This window comes from Ruditapes philippinarum, unplaced genomic scaffold, assembly GCF_026571515.1.
Source record: "Ruditapes philippinarum isolate M1 unplaced genomic scaffold, ASM2657151v2 ctg2063_1_1_1_1, whole genome shotgun sequence".
NCBI classification, from domain to species: domain Eukaryota; kingdom Metazoa; phylum Mollusca; class Bivalvia; order Venerida; family Veneridae; genus Ruditapes; species Ruditapes philippinarum.
The window spans coordinates 383,086-409,211 of record NW_026853715.1 but is presented as its reverse complement, the minus strand read 5'-3'; the positions used below and the strand labels follow the sequence as shown (position 1 = coordinate 409,211).

Sequence of the window (26,126 nt, the reverse complement as noted above, 5' to 3'; positions counted from 1 at the left end):
CACTTCCACACTCTTAAAATTATAGAAAAAGAAAAGGGTTTTGCAGATTTATGTCCACAAAAAAGCCACCACCTTGACGAAAGCTACCGGATCTTAAAAGAAAATTACTTCAGGCCTACACAAAGGTATTAAATGGATTTTCCAATCAATCTTTCCAGGAAAAAACTCAATATCTTCAATAAAAGGTGCTATATCAGAGGATCAATTCTATGTTATTGGCTCACAGTAATAAATTTAGCGTATATTGTTATTTCAGCACCCAATATTGCTGTACAAATCAGCCTGTATTGTCATTTCAGTACCCAATATTGATGTAAAAATTGGCCTGTATTGTCATTTCAGCACGCAATGTTGCTGTAAAAATTAGCCTTATTGTCATTTCAGTACCCAATATTGCTGTAAAAATTGGCCTGAATTGTCATTTCAGCACCCAATATTGATGTAAAAATTGGCCTGTATTGTCATTTCAGTACCCAATATTGATGTAAAAAATTAGCCTGTATTGTCATTTCAGTACCCAATATTGCTGTAAAAATCAGCCTGTATCGTCATTTCAGCACCAAATATTGCTGTAAAAATCAGCCTGTATTGTCATTTCAGCACCCAATATTGCTGTAAAAATCGGCCTGTATTGTCATTTAAGTACCAATATTGATCTAAAAATTAGCCTGTATTGTTATTTCAGCACCAAATATTGCTGTAAAAATTGGCCTGTATTGTCATTTCAGCACCAAATATTGCTGTAAAAATCGGCCTGTATTGTCATTTCAGTACCCAATATTGCTGTAAAAATCAGCCTGTATTGTCATTTCAGCACCCAATATTGCTGTAAAAATCTGCCTGTATTGTCATTTAAGTACCCAATATTGATCTAAAAATTAGCCTGTATTGTCATTTCAGCACCAAATATTGCTGTAAAAATTGGCCTGTATTGTCATTTCAGCACCAAATATTGCTGTAAAAATCGGCCTGTATTGTCATTTCAGTACCCAATATTGCTGTAAAAATCAGCCTGTATCGTCATTTCAGCACCAAATATTGCTGTAAAAATCAGCCTGTATTGTCATTTCAGCACCCAATATTGCTGTAAAAATTGGCCTGTATTGTCATTCCAGTACCCAATATTGATCTAAAAATTAGCCTGTATTGTCATTTCAGCACCAAATATTGCTGTAAAAATCAGCCTGTATTGTCATTTCAGTACCCAATATTGATGTTAAAATTAGCAGTGTATTGTCATTTCAGCACCCAATATTGCTGTAAAAATCAGCCTGTATTGTCATTTCAGCACCCAATATTGCTGTCATTTCAGTACCCAATATTGCTGTCATTTCAGCACCCAATATTGCTGTCATTTCAGTACCCAATATTGATGTAAAAATTAGCAGTGTTTTGTCATTTCAGCACCCAATATTGCTGTAAAAATCAGCCTGTATTGTCATTTCAGCACCCAATATTGCTGTCATTTCAGTACCCAATATTGCTGTCATTTCAGCACCCAATATTGCTATCATTTCAGCACCCAATATTGCTGTAAATATTAGCCTGTTTTGTCATTTCAGCACCCAATATTGCTGCCATTTCAGCACCCAATATTGCTGCCATTTCAGCACCCAATATTGCTGTCATTTCAGCACCCAATATTGCTGCCATTTCAGCACCCAATATTGCTGCCATTTCAGCACCCAATATTGCTGTAAAAATCAGCCTGTATTGTCATTTCAGTACACAATATTGCTGTCATTTCATTACCAATATTGCTGTCATTTCAGTACCAAATATTGCTCTCATTTCAGTACCCATATTGCTGTCATTTCAGCACCCAATATTGCTGCCATTTCAGCACCCAATATTGCTGTCATTTCAGCACCCAATATTGCTGTCAATTTCAGCACCCAATATTGCTGCCATTTCAGCACCCAATATTGCTGTAAAAATCAGCCTGTATTGTCATTTCAGTACACAATATTGCTGTCATTTCATTACCCAATATTGCTGTCATTTCAGTACCAAATATTGCTCTCATTTCAGTACCCAATATTGCTGTCATTTCAGCACCCAATATTGCTGCCATTTCAGCACCCAATATTGCTGTCATTTCAGCACCCAATATTGCTCTCATTTCAGTACCCAATATTGCTCTCATTTCAGCACCCAATATTGCTGTCATTTCAGCACCCAATATTGCTGTCATTTCAGCACCCCCAATATTGCTGTCATTTCAGCACCCAATATTGCTGTCATTTCAGCACCCAATATTGCTGTAAAAATCATCCTGTATGGTCTAGATTTCTAAAGACAAATTACAATGGCCTTCAAGAAACAGAATAATCTGATATCTAGCTGATGCCAAAAGGCACCAAGAATAACTTGTGTAACATAATCATTATGATATTCATTTAGTGGTACATTTATAACCATTCAGTTGTAGTGAAATATTTTTTGTTGAATACTAATGAAATCTTAGTGGTGTTCCTAATGTTATTAAGTCATCTCTAAAAACCATCTAATTTAAGGTATAAATCTCTGAAGCATTTTTAGTGTTTAACCAAATTACAATTATTATGTCATCCAATGAAAAAAACCTTTAAATATGAAAACTCTGTTCCTCTCAAACTTTTCAAAATACTAATAAATAAATTTAATTATCATGTCCTGATAAATACCATGTTTTGTTTGTTTGTTTCATTTTACGCCTTTTCCCAAGAGTATTTCAGTCATATAGGCGGGTAGTTTCCTAACCATCGTTCCTGGAGAATTACACCAGTACTAGACTACCTTCCTCTGTGCTAAACTACCAAAGCATCTCCCGGAGATCTAAATTCCATGAAAGTTCTAATGATAAGCCTTCACTGTCTTTTCTGCTAAACGTTTTGACAAAGAAAAATACCATTGTGATTTTAGAAATAAATTCTTCCTGGACTTTTTTGTTCACACACTAACCAAAATATCAAACCTTTCCACAGTAAATTAGTTATCTGTTTCATAATAAATAATGATAGAAACCAGAATTTGCCCAAATAAAATCTTGATTATTACATTCAAGTCATTGTAAATGTTAATTCTAATATTAGATTCAGGCATTGTCATAGAAAAGACATTACATACCCTAGACCAAAATGGATAACCAGCAATCTATAAGGAGACAAAACACGAGTGATTGAAATTCAGCACTATAATAGCTATTTCAGACAAATATGATCATTATTAAGAGTGCTAAAAGCCTATGGCTGCATAGACCATACAAATTTACCAGAGTTGTAGAAATCTGTCACATCCGTATTACAAAGGCTTCTCTTCAGAAAACACAAAAATAGCCTTAATTAATGCCTTAATGCTGAATTGCCATGATACATATAATTCAATAGAATTTATAGAAATACCGTAAAATACCTAATAAACGCCCCCGGGGGCTAAACATTTACCAAAAGGGGGGCTATAATTACAAAAAAAAAATTTCTAGATCCAAAATTCTTTGTAAATACATTAGTGTTAGCAAGTGTTGGTAATAACATTAAAAAGTGTTAAGGTTTTAAAGTTTATATGATACATTTTTGTGTTTACTATAATACAAAATGGATGCTGAAGGATTTGAATAAAATCATGGATTTACTCATGAGTTCAGCACTGATGAATAGATTTTTTCCATATCAAAAAGCCTGGGGGCCTTTTTTATGGAAGGGGCATTTATTAGGAATTATACGGTATCTATGTTTTTATTCAATGTTTGTTCATAAATAATATACTGTTGCATCAAGCTATTTTTTAGGTATTCTTCTAGAATTGAAATTCAAAAGTAAAGGTAATAATAACATGGGTATTGAAAACCTAAGACTGCCCTGCAATTATCAAGTCCTTCACTCTGATCATGTGACACACATTTCTAAAGAGTTTTTTTTTTTTTTTTTTATCTCAGACGAGCCCTGCATTATATAACAAAACAAAACACTCTGTAATGTCAAGACTTGGGAGAAATGTCAACACACTTGAAACAGACAGCTTTTAAGATGTTAACAGTTCAAGACAAACACAACAACACAATAAATGTCTCTCAACATTAATATTTCAAAAAATGTAATGAAATTTTCAATAGAGCAACACGTTCTTATCTAATACAATAAATTCTGCCTGGCAGCACGAATGATTTTGCTCCATATTTGAAGACACTTTGGATATGTAATCAAATTCCAAACTCCCTTTTACAAAGAAAACAAAACAACAACAAACAAACTTATGACCTTTATATCTATAAATGTATCAATATGCACTATTAATGTTTCATTTTAATCAAATGCTGCATTCACAAAAACATTATTCCAAAAGCACTGTCATCCAACTACAATAAATATTGATATTTATTTCATATTGCATCAAAATGACATAATTTATATACTTCTCTGAATGTAAAAACATGGGCTTTTATTAAAATCTGTTGTTTATATACATGTATATCTAATACTGCAACAATAAACATGATTTCAACAACAATCAATATGGTTTAGATAATATGCTATTGGTATCCATGTAAACGTAATATTGCAACAATAACTATACATAATAATCTGTTACTCAGAGTGCAACAAATCATCAAATTTGAATATATCCTATTGCATGGCTTCTGATCAATTAAGGTTACATCCTGCCAATGAACCTAACCAAAGGTAACCAGAATTGATGCAGGTCGACCTACCTGTTGGTGAATCAAGAACTATAACTATACACTTAAAGTCTGCATTTGATTTAAAAATCTATAAAAAGAGGGTTGATAGCAAAACTGTTGTAAGTCATTCTTTATTTCATACAAATTACTTCAGTTTTGCAGTCAACCTTTGATTAATATTGAACTCTAAAATATATTGTCACCTTAATGCAGTAATGTGTGATACTCCTATAAAAATTTGATATTAGTTAACCCATTAATGCACTAAAGTAACAAAATAATTATTACACCAATCAAAATTGGTAGAAACAAACTAATTAAATCTACTATTAATTTGAAATCAATTATTGGATTAACAAACATGGTATCAATCTACAATGGTCCAGCAAGAATTGTAATTGACATAGTTTTGCATCAACAAACATACAGTATAATATTTTATTATCAACTTACTTCTCAAGTTTGTGTAAATGTGGCATACGTCTATTCACAGTAGAACCAGCAATGGGCAATGGCTGTGATACAGGTTTTACTTCATTTTCCTGTAAATTCTTTTCAGAACCAGTCCCCTCTTTAGCTACATTAGGTGTCAAAGAAATAGCTTCCTCAGCAACAGAATTTAATCCACTAAAAGAATTTGTATTCCTCTTGAGCATGCTAACTTCCTTTCCTAAAATAACCTCTTTCCCTTCAGAACAATTTTGTGAAATTTTATCAACTTCTCTGTCAGCATCACCAATGATTTTCTCATTAGAATTATTTTTTACCTCTCTATGTATTTCCATACTTGTATCATTAATTTTCAAAGAAGGTCACAAAAACGCTTTCAATTGCATTTAAATTTCATCAAATAATGATAAATCAATTCAACTTAACAACCAATTTTTATTATTTCCATTCAGGAGAAATTAAATAAGTACATCCAAATAATTATCAGAACTTTCAATTAAAGCTTAAAAACAAACTTGGCCAATTTTCTACAGGTTGGTATCTATAATGTCTGTTTTTTTTCTTCTTCTTATTATTATTACTTTACATTTTCAGGCTTTTACACCTGCTGTGGATGTTTTTGTCTGGAACTAATCTACTGATATATCCAACCATTTTCTAAAACAAAAGAGTAGTGTCTTTCAAAACAAAACTTTCCAAAATATGCATCATATTCTATCACAGTCCGGTTCAAAACAGACATGAACTGTGACAAAAATTCCATGTAACTATGTGAGAGATGAAGGCATCAATATCCAATTGTTATTGTAGAGAAGGAATAAAAACAAGAGGGCCATGATGGCCCTGAGGTCGCTCACCTGTATATAGGCCCCCCAGCCCCCCCCCCCCAAACGTTGCAGGGCCAATTTAACCCAAGGGCTTTTATTTGCACAAACTCGGTAGACACCCATAAGAAGATGTTTCATGCTAAACATCTAAGCTCTAGCTCATTGGGCTTTATTGAAGGAAGATTTTTTTTACGTTTTTAGTATACACTAAAGTTAAAAACAATGACACCACTGGGGCCTGGCCAGTTTTGACCCAAGGGCTTTTATTTGAACAAACTTTGTAGACACTTACTAGAAGATGTTTCATGCTTAATTTCTAAACTTTAGCTATTTGGGTTTTTTCAAAGAAGATTTTTAAGTTTTTGCTATACACATATAAAGAAAATCAATGACCCCCGGGGCAGGGCCAATTTTGACCCCAGGTCTTTTATTTGAACAAACTTTGTAGACACTCACTAAAAGATGTTTCATGCTAAATATCTTAACTCTAGCTAATTGGGTTTTTTCAAAGAAGATTTTTTAAGTTTTTGCTATACACATATAAGGAAAATCAATGACCCCCGGGGCGGTGCCAATTTTGACCCCAGGGCTTTTATTTGAACAAACTTGGTAGACACCTATTAGAACATGTTTGATGCTAAATATCTTAGCCATAGCTCTTTGAGTTCTTTAAAAGAAGATTTTTTAAGTTTTTACTATATGCATATAGGGAAAATCAATGATCCCCCGGGGCGGGGCCAATTTTGACCCCAGGGCTTTTATTTGAACAAACTTGGTAGACACTTATTAGAACATGTTTCATGCTAAATATCTTAGCTTTAACTCTTTTGGTTCTTTAAAAGAAGATTTTTTAAGTTTTTACTATATGCATATAGGGAAAATCAATGACCCCCTGGGGTGGGGCCAATTTTGACCCCAGGGCTTTTATTTGAACAAACTTGGTAGACATCTATTAGAACATGTTTGATGCTCAATATCTTAGCCATAGCTCTTTGAGTTCTTTAAGAGAAGATTTTTTAAGTTTTTACTATATGTATATAGGGAAAATCAATGACCCCCCGGGGCGGGGCCAATTTTGACCCCAGGGCCTTTATTTGAACAAACTTGGTAGACACTTATTAGAACATGTTTGATGCTAAATATCTTAGCTTTAACTCTTTTGGTTCTTTAAAAGAAGATTTTTTAAGTTTTTACTTTATGCATATAGGGAAAATCAATGACCCCCCTGGGGCTGGGCCAATTTTGACCCCAGGGCTTTTATTGGAACAAACTTGGTAGACACCTATTAGAACATGTCTGATGCTAAATTTCTTAGCCATAGCTCTTTGAGTTCTTTAAAAGAAGATTTTTTAAGTTTTTACTATATGCATATAGGGAAAATCAATGACCCCCCGGGGCGGGGCCAATTTTGACCCCAGGGCTTTTATTTGAACAAATTTGGTAGACACCCATTAGAACATGTTTCATGCTTAATATCTTAGCTCTAGCTCTTTTGGTTCTTTAAAAGAAGATTTTTTAAGTTTTTACTATATGTATATAGGGAAAATCAATGACCCCCCGGGGCGGGGCCAATTTTGACCCCAGGGCTTTTATTTGAACAAACTTGGTAGACACTCACTAGAAGATGTTTCATGCCAAATATCTAAGCTCTAGCTCTTATGGTTTTTAAAAAGAAGATATTTAAAGTTTTTTCTTTCGGTTGCCATGGCAACCAGAGTTCTGCATGGAATTAAATTCTTTGAACAATTTTTAAAGGTAACCACCAAAGGAACATTTCTGTGAAGTTTGGATGAAATTGGCTTAGTGGTTTATGAGGAGATGTCATTTAAAGTAAAAGTTTACGGACGGACGGACGGACGGACGACGGACGGACGCTGGACGAAAAGCGATCACAAAAGCTCACCCTGTCACTTTGTGACAGGTGAGCTAAAAATGGCAGCAGAGTATAAGATTGATTGTTCAGACATGCTTGCTGTAACATTACAGTCTTCATTTTGTATCATAGAGTTAAATCAGGTGATGAGATGGCTTATTACACAAAAATTCAAGACTTCCATTAATTGTCACTCATCAAATGATTTGGTTTGCTTTATTCTGGTTTTATAGAGCACCAACACAGTTAAGGTTATAAGGCATCGTAACAGGAAAGGTGATTTTGGCTACCTATGGTGTTACAAACTTTAAGCAACACCAGGGGCCAAAACAACCTTACCTGCTGGAGTGAAAATATGTATAGACTCCAATAATTCGGACCTATTTAGACGCCTCTTACCATCATGCTGGGATAAACGATTGCTGCAATTCTGATGCCTCAAACTGAAAGGGTAACCCCTCAGCCACAATGAGATACGCATCACAAATTACAAATCATACTCACTACACTGTAATATCACACAACAAATGAACTAGAGTCTAATAATCATACTCACTATTCTGTGATGTCACACAACAAATGAACTCAAGCCTAATTACACAAATGATAATAATAGAGGATGGAAGACATTGGTCTCCCCAGTAGAAGTTGGGTTTTCATCACAGCAGTTTGGAAAATGCTAGGAGCCAAGAAAACCGCAGCACATGCTCTTGGCAAGGCTGCAGAGAGAGCGTCCAGTTGGCTCTGGCTAAGACGCAATGAACCAACCTGGCAACCATTGCAGACGAGGTTGTACCTGATTGGGCACTACCTGCCCCACCATCTAGAGGATGTTCCAAGATAAGGGACGAAACATCCAGTGACAGATGGGTACTCTGGTGATGATGTCTATATTCAGCAGAATATCTGTATTTTCACATCATACTCACTATTCTGTGATATCACACAACAAATGGACTTGGGCCTAATTACACAAATTACAATCATACTCTCTATCCTGTGATGTCACACAACAAATGAACTCGAGCCTAATTACACAAATTACAATCAAACTCACTATCCTGTGATGTTACACAACAAATGAACTCGAGCTTAATTACACAAATTGCAATCAAAATCACTGTCCTGTGATGTCACACAACAAATGAACTCAATTTCCCTAATTACACAAATTACAATCATACTCACTATTCTGTGATGTCACACAACAAATGAACTCGAGCCTAATTACACAAATTACAATCATACTCACTATTCTGTAATGTCACACAACAAATGAACCCAAGCCTAATTACACAAATTACAATCATACTCACTATCCTGTAATGTCACACAACAAATGAACCCAAGCCTAATTACACAAATTACAATCATATTCACTATCCTGTGATGTTACACAACAAATGAACTCGAGCTTAATTACACAAATTACAATCATACTTTCGTGTGACACTATAAGCAACTTTGATCATCATAAACATTATCTTTTTCATAAAATTACTGAACCATTAAAAAACCATTAATATGAAAACTGAAAACTTTAATCAATAATGTAAACAAGATGGAAATATGTCATTTTCAAAGTTACAGGATGTCAGTCCCTTCTCTTTTATCTTTTTAATGAATAAAACTGATTGATTGTTTTCGTATATTAATCTTTATACTTTTAGAATAGACTTATGTCAGTGAAAAGAATGAAGTAACGTTAACATTTTTGTTAATATTTTGGTTGGGTTTTAAGACCCTGACATTTGTAAAGACAGAAGACTTAAGGAACTGTCTGTATAGTTTTTCATATACAAAATGACACCAGAGTAGAGTTGCTATCCTTCTGTAAGTTATCACTTAATGGGTAGCTTCTTCACATGAAGAAATTCAAAGTCTTAGGCAGGATTGGAACCAACAGCAATGACTGCTTTGAAGTCTGAAACCTTAACTTAGCCAAGGAGACCCAATTTCAATACTATTTCTAAGTTGTGACGTTGTATCAATTTTATTTTAACATTAAAATGATGATATGTGTCTGCATTGAGAGCAGAACTGTCATGTATGAGTAAAGTTGAAGGTATAACACACAAAAAGGTCACATAAAAAGACCAAACAAGAGCTGTCAGTAGGACAGCAACGCTCGACTATTCTTAGTGCTTGATAGTAAAAAAAATGCTTGATACAGTTACCTCTTCCTGTTAACAGGTTGGGGTCATGATGGTGAACAAGTGTGCAAAGTTTCAAAGCCATAATGTCAATGGACTTTGAAAATATTTGAACTATTACAAAAACTTTAACATAAATTCTAAGTCGAAAAAGGGGCATAATTCTGTCAAAATGCTTGATAGAGTTACCTCCTCCTGTCTACAGGTTGGGGTCATGATGGTGAACAAGTGTGCAAAGTTTCAAAGCCATATGTCAATGGACTTTGAAAATATTTGAACTATTACAAAAACTTTAACATAAATTCTAAGTCGAAAAAGGGGCATAATTCTGTCAAAATGCTTGATAGAGTTACCTCCTCCTGTTTACAGGTTGGGGTCATGATGCTGAATAAGTGTGCAAAGTTTCAAAGCCATATGTCAATGGACTTTGAAAATATTTGAACTATTACAAAAACTTTAACATAAGTGGTTACGCCGACGCCGACGCTCGGGTGACTGCAATAGCTCTACTTATTCTTATCGAATAGTCGAGCTAAAAATGTTAGTAACAGCAGTTCCCTTGCCCATAATGGTGCCAAGCATTACCATAACACAAAGATTGTTGAATGAGAGACTATAATTAAACACCAAATGTGCACTCACACATGCAAACACATACACAAAAATTTTAATATTCTAAAAAAGAACAAGAGGGCCATGATGGTCCTGAAATCGCTCATCTGTATTTAGGCCCCTAGGCCAAGGCCAATTTTAAACCAGGGGCTTTTATTTGAACAAACTTGGTAAACACCCAATAGAAGATGTTTCATGATAAATGTCTAATTTCTAGCTCTTTGGGGTTTTTATAAGAAGATTTTTTTTTAAGTTTTTACTATATACATACAGGGAAAAACAATGACCCCCCCTCGGAGGGGCCAATTTTGATCCCAGGGATTTTATTTGAAAAAACTTGGTAGACACTCACTAGAAGATATATCATGTTTAGTATCTAAACTCTAGCTCTTTGGGTTTTTCATAAGGAGATTTTTTTAAGTTTATACTATACACATAATTATAAGGAAAATCAATGACCACCGGGATGGAGCCAAATTTTTCCCCAAGGACCCTTATTTGAACAAACTTGGTAGACACCCATTAGAAGATGTTTCATGCTAAATATCTTAGCTCTAGCTCTTTGGGGTTTTTAAAAGAAGATTTTTTAAGTTTTTACTATATGCATAAAGGGAAAAACAATGACCCCCTGGGGCGGGGCCATTTTTTACCCCAGGGCTTTTATTTGAACAAATTTGGTAGACACCTACTAGAGGATGTTTCATGCTTAATATCTAAGCTCTAGCTATTTTGGTTTTTTAAAAGAAGATTTTTTAAGTTTTTTCTTTTGGTTGCCATGGCAACCAGAGTTCTGCTTGGAATTAATTTTTTTTTAGAATTATTCAAGTAAACTACCAAAGGAACATTCCTGTGAAGTTTGGATGAAATTGGCTCAGCGGTTTATAAGGAGATGTTGTTTAAAGTAAAACTTTACGGATTGACGCCAGAGGGACGGACGCTGGACGAAAAGCGATCACAAAAGCTCACCATGTCACTTTGTGACAGGTGAGCTAAAAAGATGATTATATACAGGAGCTATTTATAGTAACAAAATTATATCTCAGAAAGTCCCTTAAGCTATTTCTATTTATAGAAATTAACTATTTGATAATGTGTTGATGCTCAAGAACATTAATATATAATCCCATTAAGTAGCACACATTATGGCCATTCTATTCAAGTAATGCATTTTCTATCCAGTACTAATGAAATCTTAGTGGTGTTCAATCACAACAGAATCAAGATAATGTCATTTAGTGACCCCCAAGGCCATTTTGTGACACAGATTTTGTGATAATTATGGAGAATTGTATCTTAAAGCTGTTTCTTAAATGTATACAATGTATACCTGGGTTGGCAGTATCCAGAGATAGAGATAGATAGATAGAGAAGATTGGAAACAGTACATACATGAGTTGCTTACACACTGCAAGTTCACATCTTTTTCAATTTATTGCACAAAATATAGCAAGTCAACACTTTTGCTATATTGGAAAATGCTAAGTAAAATAGATGACATTTTGTTTATGGAGCAGACCGGAGCAATATCTCAATGATTTGTACAATTATGTGACAATGGCACATGTGCGTTGTCTGATCATGGTCTACACTGTTCCCTATTCAGTCTGTAATTTTCCCTTAAAAAGATGGATCTAGCATGGGTTAACAATTGGCTGCAAATGCTTCTCTATTTCATATAGGGATTAACACTGATTGAAGATAACATATAACCAAATACTCCTCATTCATGGTCCTTGAAATTAATGTTTCTCATCCATTGTCTTTGAAATTAAAGGCTTCCATTCAGGGTCCTTAAAATCAATGTTTGTCGTCCATGGTCTTTGAATTTAATGTAGCCCATTTATGGTCCTTGAACGTGGTGCTTCCCATTCATGGTCCTTGAACCTAGTGCTTCACATTCATGGTCCTTGAACATAATGCTTCACATTCACAGTCCTTGTACTTTGTGCTTCACATTCATGGCCATTGAACATTATGCTTTACATTCATGGTCCTTGAACCTTATGCTTCACATTCATGGTCCTTGAACCTTATGCTTCACATTCATGGTCCTTGAACCTTATGCTTCACATTCACTGTCCTTGTACTTTGTGCTTCACATTCATGGTCCTTGTACTTTGTGCTTCACATTCATGGTCATTGAACCTTATGCTTTACATTCATGGTCCTTGAACCTAGTGCTCCCTTAACCTAGTGCTTCACATTCAAGGTTCTTGAACCTAAAGCTTCACATTCATTGTTCTTAAACCTAATGCTTCCTTTAATATCATGGTCCTTTAACAATGCGCTTCCACTTTGTCTCAGTTTATCAGGCAAACATAAGTAGGCTATCACATTTTTCTACAATGGGATATAGCCGATAATCGTTGCTATTGCTCATGTTCATTAATAAAAGAATTAACAAACAAGAAAGAAAATACAGAAAAATTATGGTGTTCATTAGTTTTAAAGTTGGCATTAAAAGTAAATCATTTACATAATGTAAAAGTCTCTTATATATGTATCAATTCCTAAAATAGCTAACTATTCTCTGCACTCAATTAAGATCCTCATTTGAGATAATACAGATGATTTATAATTGACATTTTAAGTAAAGTTCAATTCTACTTTATCTCCCTTAGAGAAGACATTACTTTAATATAAAAGCATCAGAATCCTGATGAAGCATCCTACACAATTGCAAAAAAACCAAATAACATTTTGATAGCAAGATTAATAACAATAGAATGTTGTTGATATTGTTCAACAGTGATACAATGGATGGTTATTTAGCAGGGAACAGGTTATTATTTGTAAATTGTCAATAACGACTTTTTTCAGGACTGTCATCAAGAAGTAACCTTTACCCCACTAAATATCTTGACAGGATTTGTCGACATTTCAAATTCTAAATAGACCTCTCATCATTTTAAAGGAAAATTTTTAAATAAGAACTGACTGAATACTAAATAAAACAATCAAACAGTATGGATGTGCCAGAAAATCTTAGTTAGCACTGGTTGCATAGATGGAATCTATTTCTGTTAACAGGATCAGGGTTATACACAATTTAAACTTCAAAGTATAATATAATTTAAAAGAAGTTACTTGTTTATTTCAAATATAAAACTTTAAAAAGAAGATAAGGAATCACCCAGCACTATGTATCAACAGAGTTCTAATTTGTATGTCAATAGTAGTTTACAACTTATTCTCATTGTTTTGTACCTTTATCATTAATTTTGTTGTCATCCTTTTCCTTCTCATATTCCATTAAAGCCTCTGTTAGTCAAATTATTATGCAAATATTGCATGACATCAAATAATCAACAATAATGGTATTGGGTAGAACTACAATTAGTCCTTCACTGTTCTGAATAATTAGCAAGAGGTTCAGCTTCATAAATTTGTACAGGTCTATTAATTATGTTAAATTACTTACTGAAATATTTAAAAAAATATATACTCACACAGCGTTACACATAGGCTTCACATAAAAAGACATTGCAATGACTAAAAATTTAGGAAAAACAATGTGCAACTAAAACCTAAAATGGACAATTGGAAATAAAGCACTAGAATAATGCTATATGAGCATTCTTTGTAAGTATATCAAAGGAATTCTCTTAATGTTGCTTGTACTTCTATCTGTCAACAATCTCTACAACAGCAACACTAGATAAATCATTGTGTACTATAATGTATTAAATATTAAACAAACTATTTATATTATCTATCATTGTCACTAGGTGCCTATTTAGACAATACATCAATGTCACTGGGTGCCTGAAAAGCCATTTGGCTAATATTGGCTTCATATACTTGTATTCCAAGAAAGACCAATCCATGTTTTTCTCTCTTCCATCAGCCTTGTTACAATTTCATGACAATTTAGATATTATCTGATCATGATAATCATGATGTGAGTTGTCTGTCAACAAGAATCTTCCTTAAACTAGAACACAATTACCTTTAACAAGGTGATTCAAATGACCCTATCCCAGCTTGTATTTCTACAAAAACCACCAAGGGCCTGGCATGCTTAATTTTCTCTTACTTCTAAATGCAAAAAAAACGTTGGTTGAAGATTTCTTGATGAAGATCTTTTAAAAACCAATGTCATATTACAAATAGTTTGGTCCTGAACATTGTTTTGTTCAAGTATAAACAAAATCCATCAATATACATGTATAACAAAGTTAAAGAAAATTGAACAATATGAGCTGGACACTCAAGGTCAGTAAGAAGGTTAAAATTATATTTACTTTTTAGATTAGCATGTTGGTGCTGTCCAAATTGTGAAACAATTAAATTGATCAACTGAATAACAAAATTTTTGGCAAATTTTAAACAAAGTTGAATAATTTTACATTTTTTTAAGTCAATGTTATATCAATGTCAACAGCTTCAAAGCAAATATTCCCCGTCCCCTAACTTTGACATGTGGGGGGGTACAATGACCAATTGCTTATTGTATTACATACTAAAATCAGAAAGTGGCATGGCAGCAGCAAACTCTGTAAAGGCATGTATTGACAATAAAGATCATAAAAACTCTAATAATACATGAAAGTTTAACAGTGAAGGCATGGTAATACATATGAAAACAAAACTTGCTAAAGTAAATTGCATGCATAAGTCATTAGGTACAATTATTTACAAAAACTTGCTGTAAAATAAATTATCTGGGAATATATAAACTCAGGTACAATAATATCATAAAAACTCAGAAAAGTTACATGAAAATGCTGATACTGACCAAAGAAAAAAAAATTCACAAATCCACAATCAATTTGCATGTCAGAAAAATATTCCAGGCATATCTATTAAACATAAATATCACAAATAAATTGTATGAAAAGTAAATAACTGACCATGTTTAACCATGGGTGTTTATAAGGGAATGGGCGTTTATTAGCAGTTTTAATAAAAAAGCAGTCTTTATCAATTACTACAATTCATAATATTGTATGAATAACAAACCTAAAGTGAACATCATTAAAACATGTCTTATCTATCTCAGACATACAATTGATAACCAAATCAACACTTGGCTATACTCAGATTAAGAGAAATGTCAACACACTTGAAACAGACAGCTTTTAAGATGTTAACAGATCAAAGTAAAACACAAAAAAGCAATAAATGCCTCTCAACATTAATCTTTTCAAGCAGACAATGGTCAATTGTAATTTCAAACAGACCAACACATTGTAATCTTAAGTAAAATAAAATCTCATGAGAACTAAAAATTGTTTGTTTTTTAAAAATCGGTGAATGACAATTTTCGCAGTTCTTAGTAACAGTCCAATATTCAACAAGCAAATTTTGGACCAGAATTTTGATGACTTCTGATACAGTATCACATAATTATATAAACATCTGATACAGTATCACATAATTATATAAACATTTAAACTGCTGAATTTCTGACATGCATCTGTCCAGTTTCCATTTTTTTTAACTGTCCTCTATAAATTTTGAAGATATCAAGGATGGTTCAGAGCCATGGGTCAGATTGTGTTTATACTGGGGTGCAAAGGTTTACCACTTTGCTTCAGTAGGAGGGTCAGTTTCAATTCCAGCAGGTTAAAGATTATAGGTTAACTATGTCATTATACAAAGTTAACATTATATTTCAAATAATTGTCAACTTACTTCTCAAGTTTGTGTAAATGTGGCATACGTCTATTCACAGTAGAACCAGCAATGGGCAATGGCTGTGATACAGGTTTTACTTCATTTTCCTGTAAATTCTTTTCAGAATCAGTCCCCTCTTTAGCTACATTAGGTGTCAAAGAAGTGCCTTCCTCAGCAACAGAATTTAATCCACTAAAAGAATTTTGTATTCCTCTTGAGTATGCTAACTTCCCTTGTTGAATTAACTTTCCCTTCAGAACAATTTTGTGAAATTTGATCAACTTTCCTGTCAATATCTTCAACATTTTTCTCATTACAATTAATTCTTGCGTCTGTATTTATTTCCATTGTTACAATTTTTTTTAAATCAGAATTCACACCACTAAAACCTTGAAGAATTGATAATTTTGCATTTTAATTATATCAAATAAATCATTGCACTTACTTAACAATTTTTTATTATCTACATACATAGAACCACACCTTTCTTATAATTACTAATCATTACAATTTTAATTCTAACACTATGATAAACTCATTCAAACTTTATTCAATATTTAAATTATTAGAAGTTTTCTTTTCTTATTTAAAACCTTCAGACAATGAAACCTTGTTGAAAATATGTTACTGAGATATTTTACTGTTTCCAAACTTTCCACAGAGTGGTTTCTTTGAAAAAATACAAAATTTTCCAATACTTGTATCAAAATATTGTTACAATGTCCTGTACAAGCAGGAATAAACTTCAAAACAGAGAGAGAGAGTGACAAAACTTCCCTGTAACTATGAGGCAGATGAAGCCATCGATATCCAATTGTTATTGTAGAGGAGGGATGAAAAAATGGCAGCAGAGTATTTGATTGATTGTTTAGACATGCTTGCCGTAACATTTCGTTCATTAGTTTAATCAGATGTTTTGGTTAACTTAAGAAAGTTGTCCAAGAGATACACTGACACCACTGCCATGTGACATGTTACCTCCAAGTATCCCTTATGGCAGAGTGATTAAAGCCTTGGACTAGTAATCTAATGATGGCTAGCCACATGGATTCAAACCCCATCAAGGGCAAGTCGTTGTTTCCTTGATCAAGAACCTTTACACTTATTGCTCAGTTGGTACCAGGAATGGATTCGAAAGTGTGTCTATAAGCTTATAGCTTCTTACACAATCAAACTAAAATAAATACTGTATAAACCAACTCTACCCCTTAGACTGACAAAGACATCTGCACAATGTATGAACAATCCAACATAGAATAAGAAATTTACAAGGTAGGAAGGAAACAAGGACACACACAAATGAACATTTTGATCTCCAAAACCAAAATTGAAATTGATAATGCTTATGTCTGTTTTGTGAGCTGAGCCAAATCATTGTCTGACTGTGCTGAAGGCATATGCAGAATTCCTTGCAGTGACCTTGAATTTTAAACTAAGAACTTAGGCCTTGCATGCAGCACTTTGTCTACTTATATGATGAACATGACTGTGTACTAATTTAATTCATTTTAAAATACTATCATGCATGTAAAACTAATGGACCAGACAAGATGTAATGAATTTCATGGTTAGGGCAGAATAAATAGAGGATTTTATGATGGGGGCCAAAAAAAATATGACATAGTCCAAATAAGGTCATATCCAAATGACATATATTGCACTTAAGACATCTAAGAGCAACACCAATCCCCTTCCTAAACAACTACTAGTTGGCTGCAGGAGACAGCAGATACTATATTTGGAATATACTAATGGAAGAGGCAGAGACTTTTTAATGGAGATCTGCTGTTCACAAAATGACTGGAGAACCAGTATAAACTGGCACCCGATTATAACACTCAAATTGGGATACAATGTCCCAGGATACAATGTCCCAAATCTCAATATAAACAGGTTTAACAGTTTGATACCTGACTGACAGCTAAATGGCTGTGCACAATTTTCAAACCTTTGGCCACCTTAACCCTTTCCCCCATGAGCATATTGTGAAAAATGGCCATTTTTACTGAAAAGCCTCCTCTTACAAGTTCAAACTGCTATGAAACTATGAAAAATGCTTCAATATAATCAAACTTGGCACAAATGTTGACTGGACCATTGCCTTTGTGACGACATGCTCAGTCTTAAATTTCCTGTTACCATGGCAACGAGGGGACATCTCAAAATTGCCAAAAATCACTATTTTGCCTCGATTTTTTCCATCAAAATTTATTTCAAAGTGCTGCAACTTCTCAAGGGATTGATATAGAGTCAAAGGCTTTTCAGCGTTGGTTACACGTTATATTATGATCGACCTGGGGTCATTTTTAGCCTCTCACAAGTCCAAAATTTTCTTGGCGATGAAGGGGACTCTGCCCCCCTTCAAACCCCCCTAACAGAAGGGGGCACATCCCCCATCTGGCAACCCCCTGATGTATCTTTTGGATGGGGGGCGGCGCCGAAAAAGTGCTCAATTTTTTGACCAACATTTCTCAAACGAAAACATGTGTTGGGGGCCCCAATAGGACATTTTTTCACTATTTGAGGCCTAAAAAAGGGGGGGTCGAAATGCGTTGTTTCGCGTATATATGTGGTAAAGGGTTAAGCTCATTTATTTTACTGCTGAAAAGCGTTAAAATTGTTTCAATTTGTTCACTCACAGAATCCAGAAAGAAAATTTTTCAAAAAAAAACAATGATAAAACGGAAAGTTCTATTCACATTTTCTTTCAGTTTCTTAGCTGTTGAAATCATTTGCAATTAAACTGGCCCCATTTATTTCCCATGTAACCATATAAATCAATAAAGAAAATCAATTTATCAAACATGTACAAAACATCAGGAAATATTAGTGCAAAAAGGTCACACAATAATGCTGGTAAAGAAGTAAAGAAACAGAGTAAAAACAAAATTAATCCAATAATTGTGTAATCCCTCCTAATGCTATTAAATACTAAAGATTTTAGAATAAAAGACATGGTGACAATATCTGTGAAATCTATCATGGAATAGTAAGATATAGGACAGAGAGGAAGGCGTACACACATGATTTGTTCTTTAACCTTCATATGCAATCTTGACCTTGAAGTTTTTAGACATGGGTGTTGCATGCAACACATTGCCTATGCTGTAGACCATTGCCAAATATTTTGACAATCCATCAAGCAATGAATTACAAGTTATACGCCATTATAAATCATGGGTCTTTTACATGTACATAAGAGATTATCACGTGCATCAAAATATTTTGAAATCCCATCATGCACGCAGCATTATTGACCACTGCACCTAAAACTAATTATGACAAAAATATAATACACCAATTCATGTGACTTTGACCTTTGAGCTAGGGACCTGGATTTTCTATATTACACATTGTCTACTTAATGTGATCGATCATGTGTACATTAGATGGTAGTTAGAATTATAGAATTATGCCAGAAATTTTTATAAATTAATTTAAGAAGATTCTTCAAAAATTCAGTGGACACCTGTTACTATTCTTTCTTAGGGTAATTTAAGGGCCATAACTGCATATTGTCTTTACTTTCATATAGCTCCCTAATGAACATAACAATATTTACATTCCTGGCAAAAATTACCCCCCCCACCTTCGCAAAAAAAAGATTGTATTTTGAAGCTAAAATTGACTTAAATCAGGCTTAAGAAAAAAACTGATTTCCATTTTATTTCGTACTATATTTTTCCATAATTTTTTGAATATTTTTCAATTTAGTGCACCAGTTAATATAATGAGAAGTTTCAAATGTTATGTTTATAATCTTGAAAATTTGACGTCAGTGGAGTTCGTTACAACGTAACATTAACAAAGACAGCTTTTATATCTTTATCTCACAATGCTTTTTTAATAAGTTTATTTTTTTGTTCAGTTATGAAGCATTATATGATAAGAAACACCCTGTTTGTATAAATAACTGCGCTATTTAGTGTTCTATCTGTATAATCAGATGCAACATCATGTTATCTCTATTATAACAGGAAAATGTTTCCTTGGTAATGAAAATATACTGATCTCTTCTAAATCATAAGGGTTAAGAATAAAACTGTTGTAACTAAATTGGAATCAAAGATAGAGATACAATAGTTTAACACAAAATCATCAAAATGGACATTTTAATAATATCTGATGAAGCATATAATTCTGTACATTGTAAAGTTTAATTGCATCTTTGTATCATACTATTGGAATTATACACACTAAATAAACGTTTTCTGTTACAGAAATTGATTCTCGATTTTTTTTTATTATGAACAGCAAGATCAACGAGAAAATTACCTTACTGTAAAATTAAACAGCTTTATCATCACATGTGAACTTACCACCTCCTTGGTTGAGGGGTTAGAGTCAATGACTTCTAATCCAGTTACTTCTCTGGCGTGGGTTCGATCCCCGGGAGATGCTTTGGTAGTTTAGCGCGGAGGAAGGTAGTCTAGTACTGGTGTAACTCTCCAGGGGCGATGGTTAGAAAACTACCCGCCTATATGACTGAAATACTGTTGGGAAAAGGCGTAAAATGAAACAAACAAAAACAAACAAACAAGTGAACTTCCAACTACAAAAAAGCATTAACTTTAATATGTTTCAAAGGCAAAAACTCAAACAATATCATGTGTATTCAAATGAAAATAAGGACTAAAAATATCATTTGAGTAATACAATAAATATTAAAGATTATCCTTATTATCTCAAAATTTATCAATCTTAAATGAACTTGTCCATATTTAAGCCTGGGCAAAGCATTTCATGATTTTTTAAAGAAAAATTCAAAATATTAACTGACTGAATATGGAACAGAGACCATGATCAGATGACACAGCTGATATTGGTTGTTCCTGGTCTGTATATTGGTCGCATATAGATAGATGCAGGTGCCAGTGGAGAAATATACAAAAGTCATTTACAAAAAGAAAATGGGAAATTGATAGAACTTGATGAAAAGATTTCTTCAGCATAGAAAGATACTGTAATGAAAATTTACTGAAGGAGAACATCAAATTAAAGGAAATCAAGTTTCATTTCCCTAGAATTAAATCTCAAAGGACATGTTATTTCTATATTTGATATAATTGTCCTGAAAACAATTTGAAAATAACACAATACAGAAACTCCAATCAAATAAATTACCGATATTCAAGTTGATTCATTTTCTTTTTCACAAAATGAATCAAAATATTGGTATCACCAATGAATTGCACCCTGAGGCCACCTTTGCCAAAACTAAAAGTAGGAGAAAAATATATGTAAATATATGTAAAATATATGTAAGCCTCAGTATACTAGACCTTGACACAAACAACCTAAAACTTCTTTCATGGAAGGTACCACGAGTCTGACAGGACAAAATAAAGGAGGGAAGATAAAATTAAGGGACAAGCGAGCATCAATAGTCACCAATGATACAGTACTGGACACGCGAAACCCGCACAATTCGCGTATTCGCGGCGAACTCTCATGCTTTATAACGCGAGCGAATTCGCGGCAACTTGAGACAATCGCCGCGAATTCAACTCGCGGCGATTTTGCCGTGAACATTTGCCGCGATTCGCGGGGAATAATACATGTTCATTTGTATAATAAATGTAGATCTATTTATAAGTGTAGTCTGTGAACTTGAAACCAGATATACATGTACAAGTACGAAAATTAATTAGTAGATCTACATGAAGTTGTATCAAGAAAATCTTGTAATTTGCTAAAATGCCCTTTCTCTATTTATCTTTGATGCCAACAGCAAATATAAATAACCACGGCGAAATCAAATAACACCGTTAAAAACTTTCCGTGAATGGCGGAATCATGACCTCAATGTATAAATGCGACGCAGTACAAGTATGCGGCTCCATCTGCAGGTAAATAGTGTGCATGTACACGTGTAAAACTATTTTTTAGGGGGGGGGGGGGTACATATTGAGTTTAAAGTAGAGATATAAATAATAATATATGTGTAAAAAGATATTTAGTTACATAAAAAAGATACATAATTGATACGACATTAACTTGTTCATTTCTAAATGTAGTGGATCACCGGGACATTTCGTTCTCTCGGGTGATCATTACTCAATTTATTACACGTTTGTAAAAAATAACACACGCAAGATTTGTCTGCTATAATTTCTGAATGGCGGATATTTGCACCCCTGTTTTAAAAATGTTAAAATATTTAATTGTTAGTTACCGAAAATTATCGCCGATTGTTGAAATTCCATAGCGCTAAAAGACACAAAAACACTCGCGCAAAAAGAAGCATCCATAAATAAAAGGAATATAATGTTTCCATTGTTAAATAATAAATACAAAATTTACACACGAAATGACCTCTGACAAATGACTGGTCGGCTCTTCTGAAGAATCTGTGAATCTTTGATGTTTACACACCTGTAGTTGTTGCCGAATCATCAAAGAAATGCCGACACTCGATTGACTTTCACCTTCTTTTTTATATATCAGAAAAAAACTGTCATTTCTTTTTGTCAAGGAATGATTACACATGTTTAATTATTGCTCAAGTAAAAAAAATGTTGGATATTGATTGTGTCAATTATTGACATATTATTAATCGTAAGTGCATTTTGATTGTGATATTTTATTTACATTTCTCATCACCTACTCATGCACCTGGCATTTTTTACTCGTGAAATTGAAGGTAAAGAATGTCAATTTAAGTGATAAAACTTTTACAATTTTCAACAATCATAATTAGCGTATTAGACGTAATAATTAGTTACACCCGTGAATCGGTGCTAAATGTCGCTTTGCATTGTTCTAAAAATAGAATATGTGCGAAAGTAAACAATGGATTTTAATTACATTTGTATTATTATCAAAATAACAATTGGACAATTTGTTATCGTGCGTTCTTTGATGTAGTACCATTACCTTTTGTAATTTCAATCTCGTTTTATTGTTAACTAATTTTCACCAGCACCTGATTGCTTTGTTTTAATATACAAAATGTATACGCTGTACATGTTCAAATGCTAAATATTTATAAATATACAAGACGTTACAAGATTTTTTTTAAAGTTTTCAAAATTAAAGATCACGGGAATTAAGGACCAAGTAGTACTTTCTAATACAATTATTGCTGAAGATTCGCCGTAAATTACGGCGATACATCGCGGCGATTTTTCGTGACCCGCCACGAAATTCGGCGAACTTGCACGCGGCGATGTTTTACCGCGAAGTGTCCCGTCGCGACATAGACTACACTCGCGGCATAACGAGACTTTTGCGGGTTTCGCGTGTCCAGTACTGTAACTACAGGGAGAACCAAATTAACAGATATTATCTCTTCTCCTTTATCTTATCCATACTTCATATTATTCTAGAACAAGAGTCACCTTAAATTGGCTTTTTTGTTATTTCAAAAGGCAAACACTTGGGAGGAAAAAACATTACAGTGAAGACCTTTTAAAGTTGTGCCAAGAATGAATACAGAATAACCTATGACTTAATGACCTCAACATTGCCAGGGGTCATCTTTTAGTCAATTGACAGGTATCCAAATTAAATCCTAGGGCTGTAGGCCAAAACATAATCTTTTATCGTTGGTTTGACAACCTCTTAATAGTCACCAACATCTAGAATTTAACACTACTGGCATGCGAGCAGTTCCTGTACAGAAGCAGTACCCGTATTTTTCATTTAAACGCTTGATTTTTACTTGCATTCTTCAAAAATTCATTTCAAATCAAGCAGATACATACACGAGACAAAATCTAAGTGTCAGTTCAGCAGTAAGTATAAAAATTCTCATTTTAAATCACTTTCACCTGTGCGTTGTCAAAACGTGACCTTGTTTTCTCTGGGGGATTCCGTCCTTGCGCGCATGCGCAAAAATACTTACACGTGAGGCATGTTAAAGGGTTTTCCACTAATACCACCTGTTTACAGATAAGTAGGCCATGTGATGAAAACTTGTTTAATTATTAGAATTTTGACCAATATAACTATATAAAATAATTTTATGGCTTTGATGCGTAAAATATCATGCATACAAGCATGCCATCGCATGTGAATGCGTTGGGGTAACGGTACCGGGTAATAGATACACGCGTTTAGTTTACTTTCTATTTCCTGAATTACATCTATTTATCTCTTAGATAATGGTCTGTTCAACAATTGTAAATGAAAAATAGGTCCGATATAATAAAATTGTATAATTATAATGGGTTAGATTTTAAGTACGGGAACTACTTCTCTTCATACAAAATAATGGATAATTTCGGTACCCCATATGAGGCCTCATAAGTAAGGGTTATTCTATGTTTAGAACATGATGGAATTTCCATGATTTGTGTGACGAGCCGAATATTCATGTGTAAAATTCAAATTTTGGTGAGTGAGCGTAATAAAAAATAATGTTTAAGTAACTATGATTTTTGTACGGGAACTGCTCGTATGCCAGTAATGTTAGCTAAGAGCATCAAAACAGTACCTACATGTTTCATTAAAAAGTAGAGCTAATGAATACACCTGCATACCAGAATCAACAGTGACCATTTAGAACTACCCTGCCAAATCTGAGGTTACTAAGCCAGTGCATTGCTAAGATATGTATTCTCCATGCTTCAAATGTGAAAATTTCAAAATGACTGTGGGTCAAAGGAATCTCAAGTTATTGGGCGAACAAGCTTTTTTTAAGTCAAGGCCCCTGTGACCTTAAATCAATAGGGGTCATCTACTAATCACGACTAACCTCCATGTCAAATATGAAGACTGTGGGTCAAAGGAATCTCAAGTTATTGGGAGGACAAGCTTTTTTTTAGTCAAGGCCCCTGTGACCTTGACCTTTGACCCAGTGACCCCAAAATCAATAGGAGTCATCTACTAATCATGACTAACCTTCATGCCAAATATGAAGACTGAGGGTCAAAGAATCTCAAGTTATTGGGCGGACACGTTTTTTTTTTTTAAGTCCATGCCCCTGTGACCTTGACCTTTGACCCAGTGACCTCAAAATGAAAAGGGGTCATCTATTAATCATGACTAACCTTCATGCCAAATATGAAGACTGAGGGTCAAAGAATCTCAAGTTATTGGGCGGACACGTTTTTTTTTTAAGTCAATGCCCCTGTGACCTTTGACCCAGTGACCTCAAAATCAATAGGGGTCATCTACTAATCATGACTAACCTCCATGCCAAATATGAAGACTGTGGGCCAAAGGAATCTCAAGTTATTGGGCGGACAAGCTTTTTAAAGTCAAGGCCCCTGTGACCTTGACCTTTGATCCAGTGACCCCAAAATCAATAGGGGTCATCTATTAATCATTACTAACCTCCATGCCAAATATGAAGACTGTGGGCCAAAGGAATCTCAAGTTATTGGGTGGACAAGGAAAAACCGACGGACGGACAAGGAGACGTCCAGCCGGCCGGACAAGCTGATTCCAGTATACCCCCCTTACAACTTTGTTGTGCGGGGGTTTAAAAATTTTGATCTGAGCTTGATATTTAATCAAATTCATTCAATTTTTCTTTCAATATTATAAAATTAAGACTTACACTGCTATAAAATTTTCCTGTAATTTGATTATAGTCTCATATTCCTTTTCTCATTAACTAAGTATTATTTTTCTGTTCCTTAATAATTCATTACAGAAATGAAACATCCTTTGAGCACTATTCTACATTTTCTTCATGATTGTATTTTAATTTTTCATTTAAATTATGTCAATATTTTTTGTCATTTCCTTAATGACTTTAAAGTTACATTAAATAAATATGTAAAAATATTTTGGCGTCGGCCTAATAACCAAGCATTCTACTGTTTTATTAACCTTTTTAACAGTATTGTTGTAAATCTCATCAAATATTGTTCATAAATTACGATTTTAAACGGAAAACCCCACAGTAACACTAAAGTTCGTATACGAATTTTAACATGCAAATGAAGACGATAATCAGTTCATGTATGTGCTACGTCACAGTG

General features: G+C 33.8%; 1 protein-coding gene across 2 annotated transcripts in view; it reads right to left on the bottom strand.

Annotated features, from left to right (window-relative positions):
• LOC132737636 (uncharacterized) overlaps positions 1-26,126 on the bottom strand; it is a 151,478-nt gene that overhangs the window by 121,263 nt on the left and 4,089 nt on the right. The window contains exon 1 of one of the 2 annotated variants that reach the window (XM_060724971.1): positions 5,114-5,460. The exons of the other annotated variant lie outside the window; for it this stretch is intronic. Coding sequence (XP_060580954.1) covers positions 5,114-5,445 — 332 coding nt within the window. The 5' untranslated portion in view covers positions 5,446-5,460. Of the gene's footprint in view, positions 1-5,113; positions 5,461-26,126 lie in introns of those variants that run through there. 2 annotated transcript variants of the gene reach the window in all.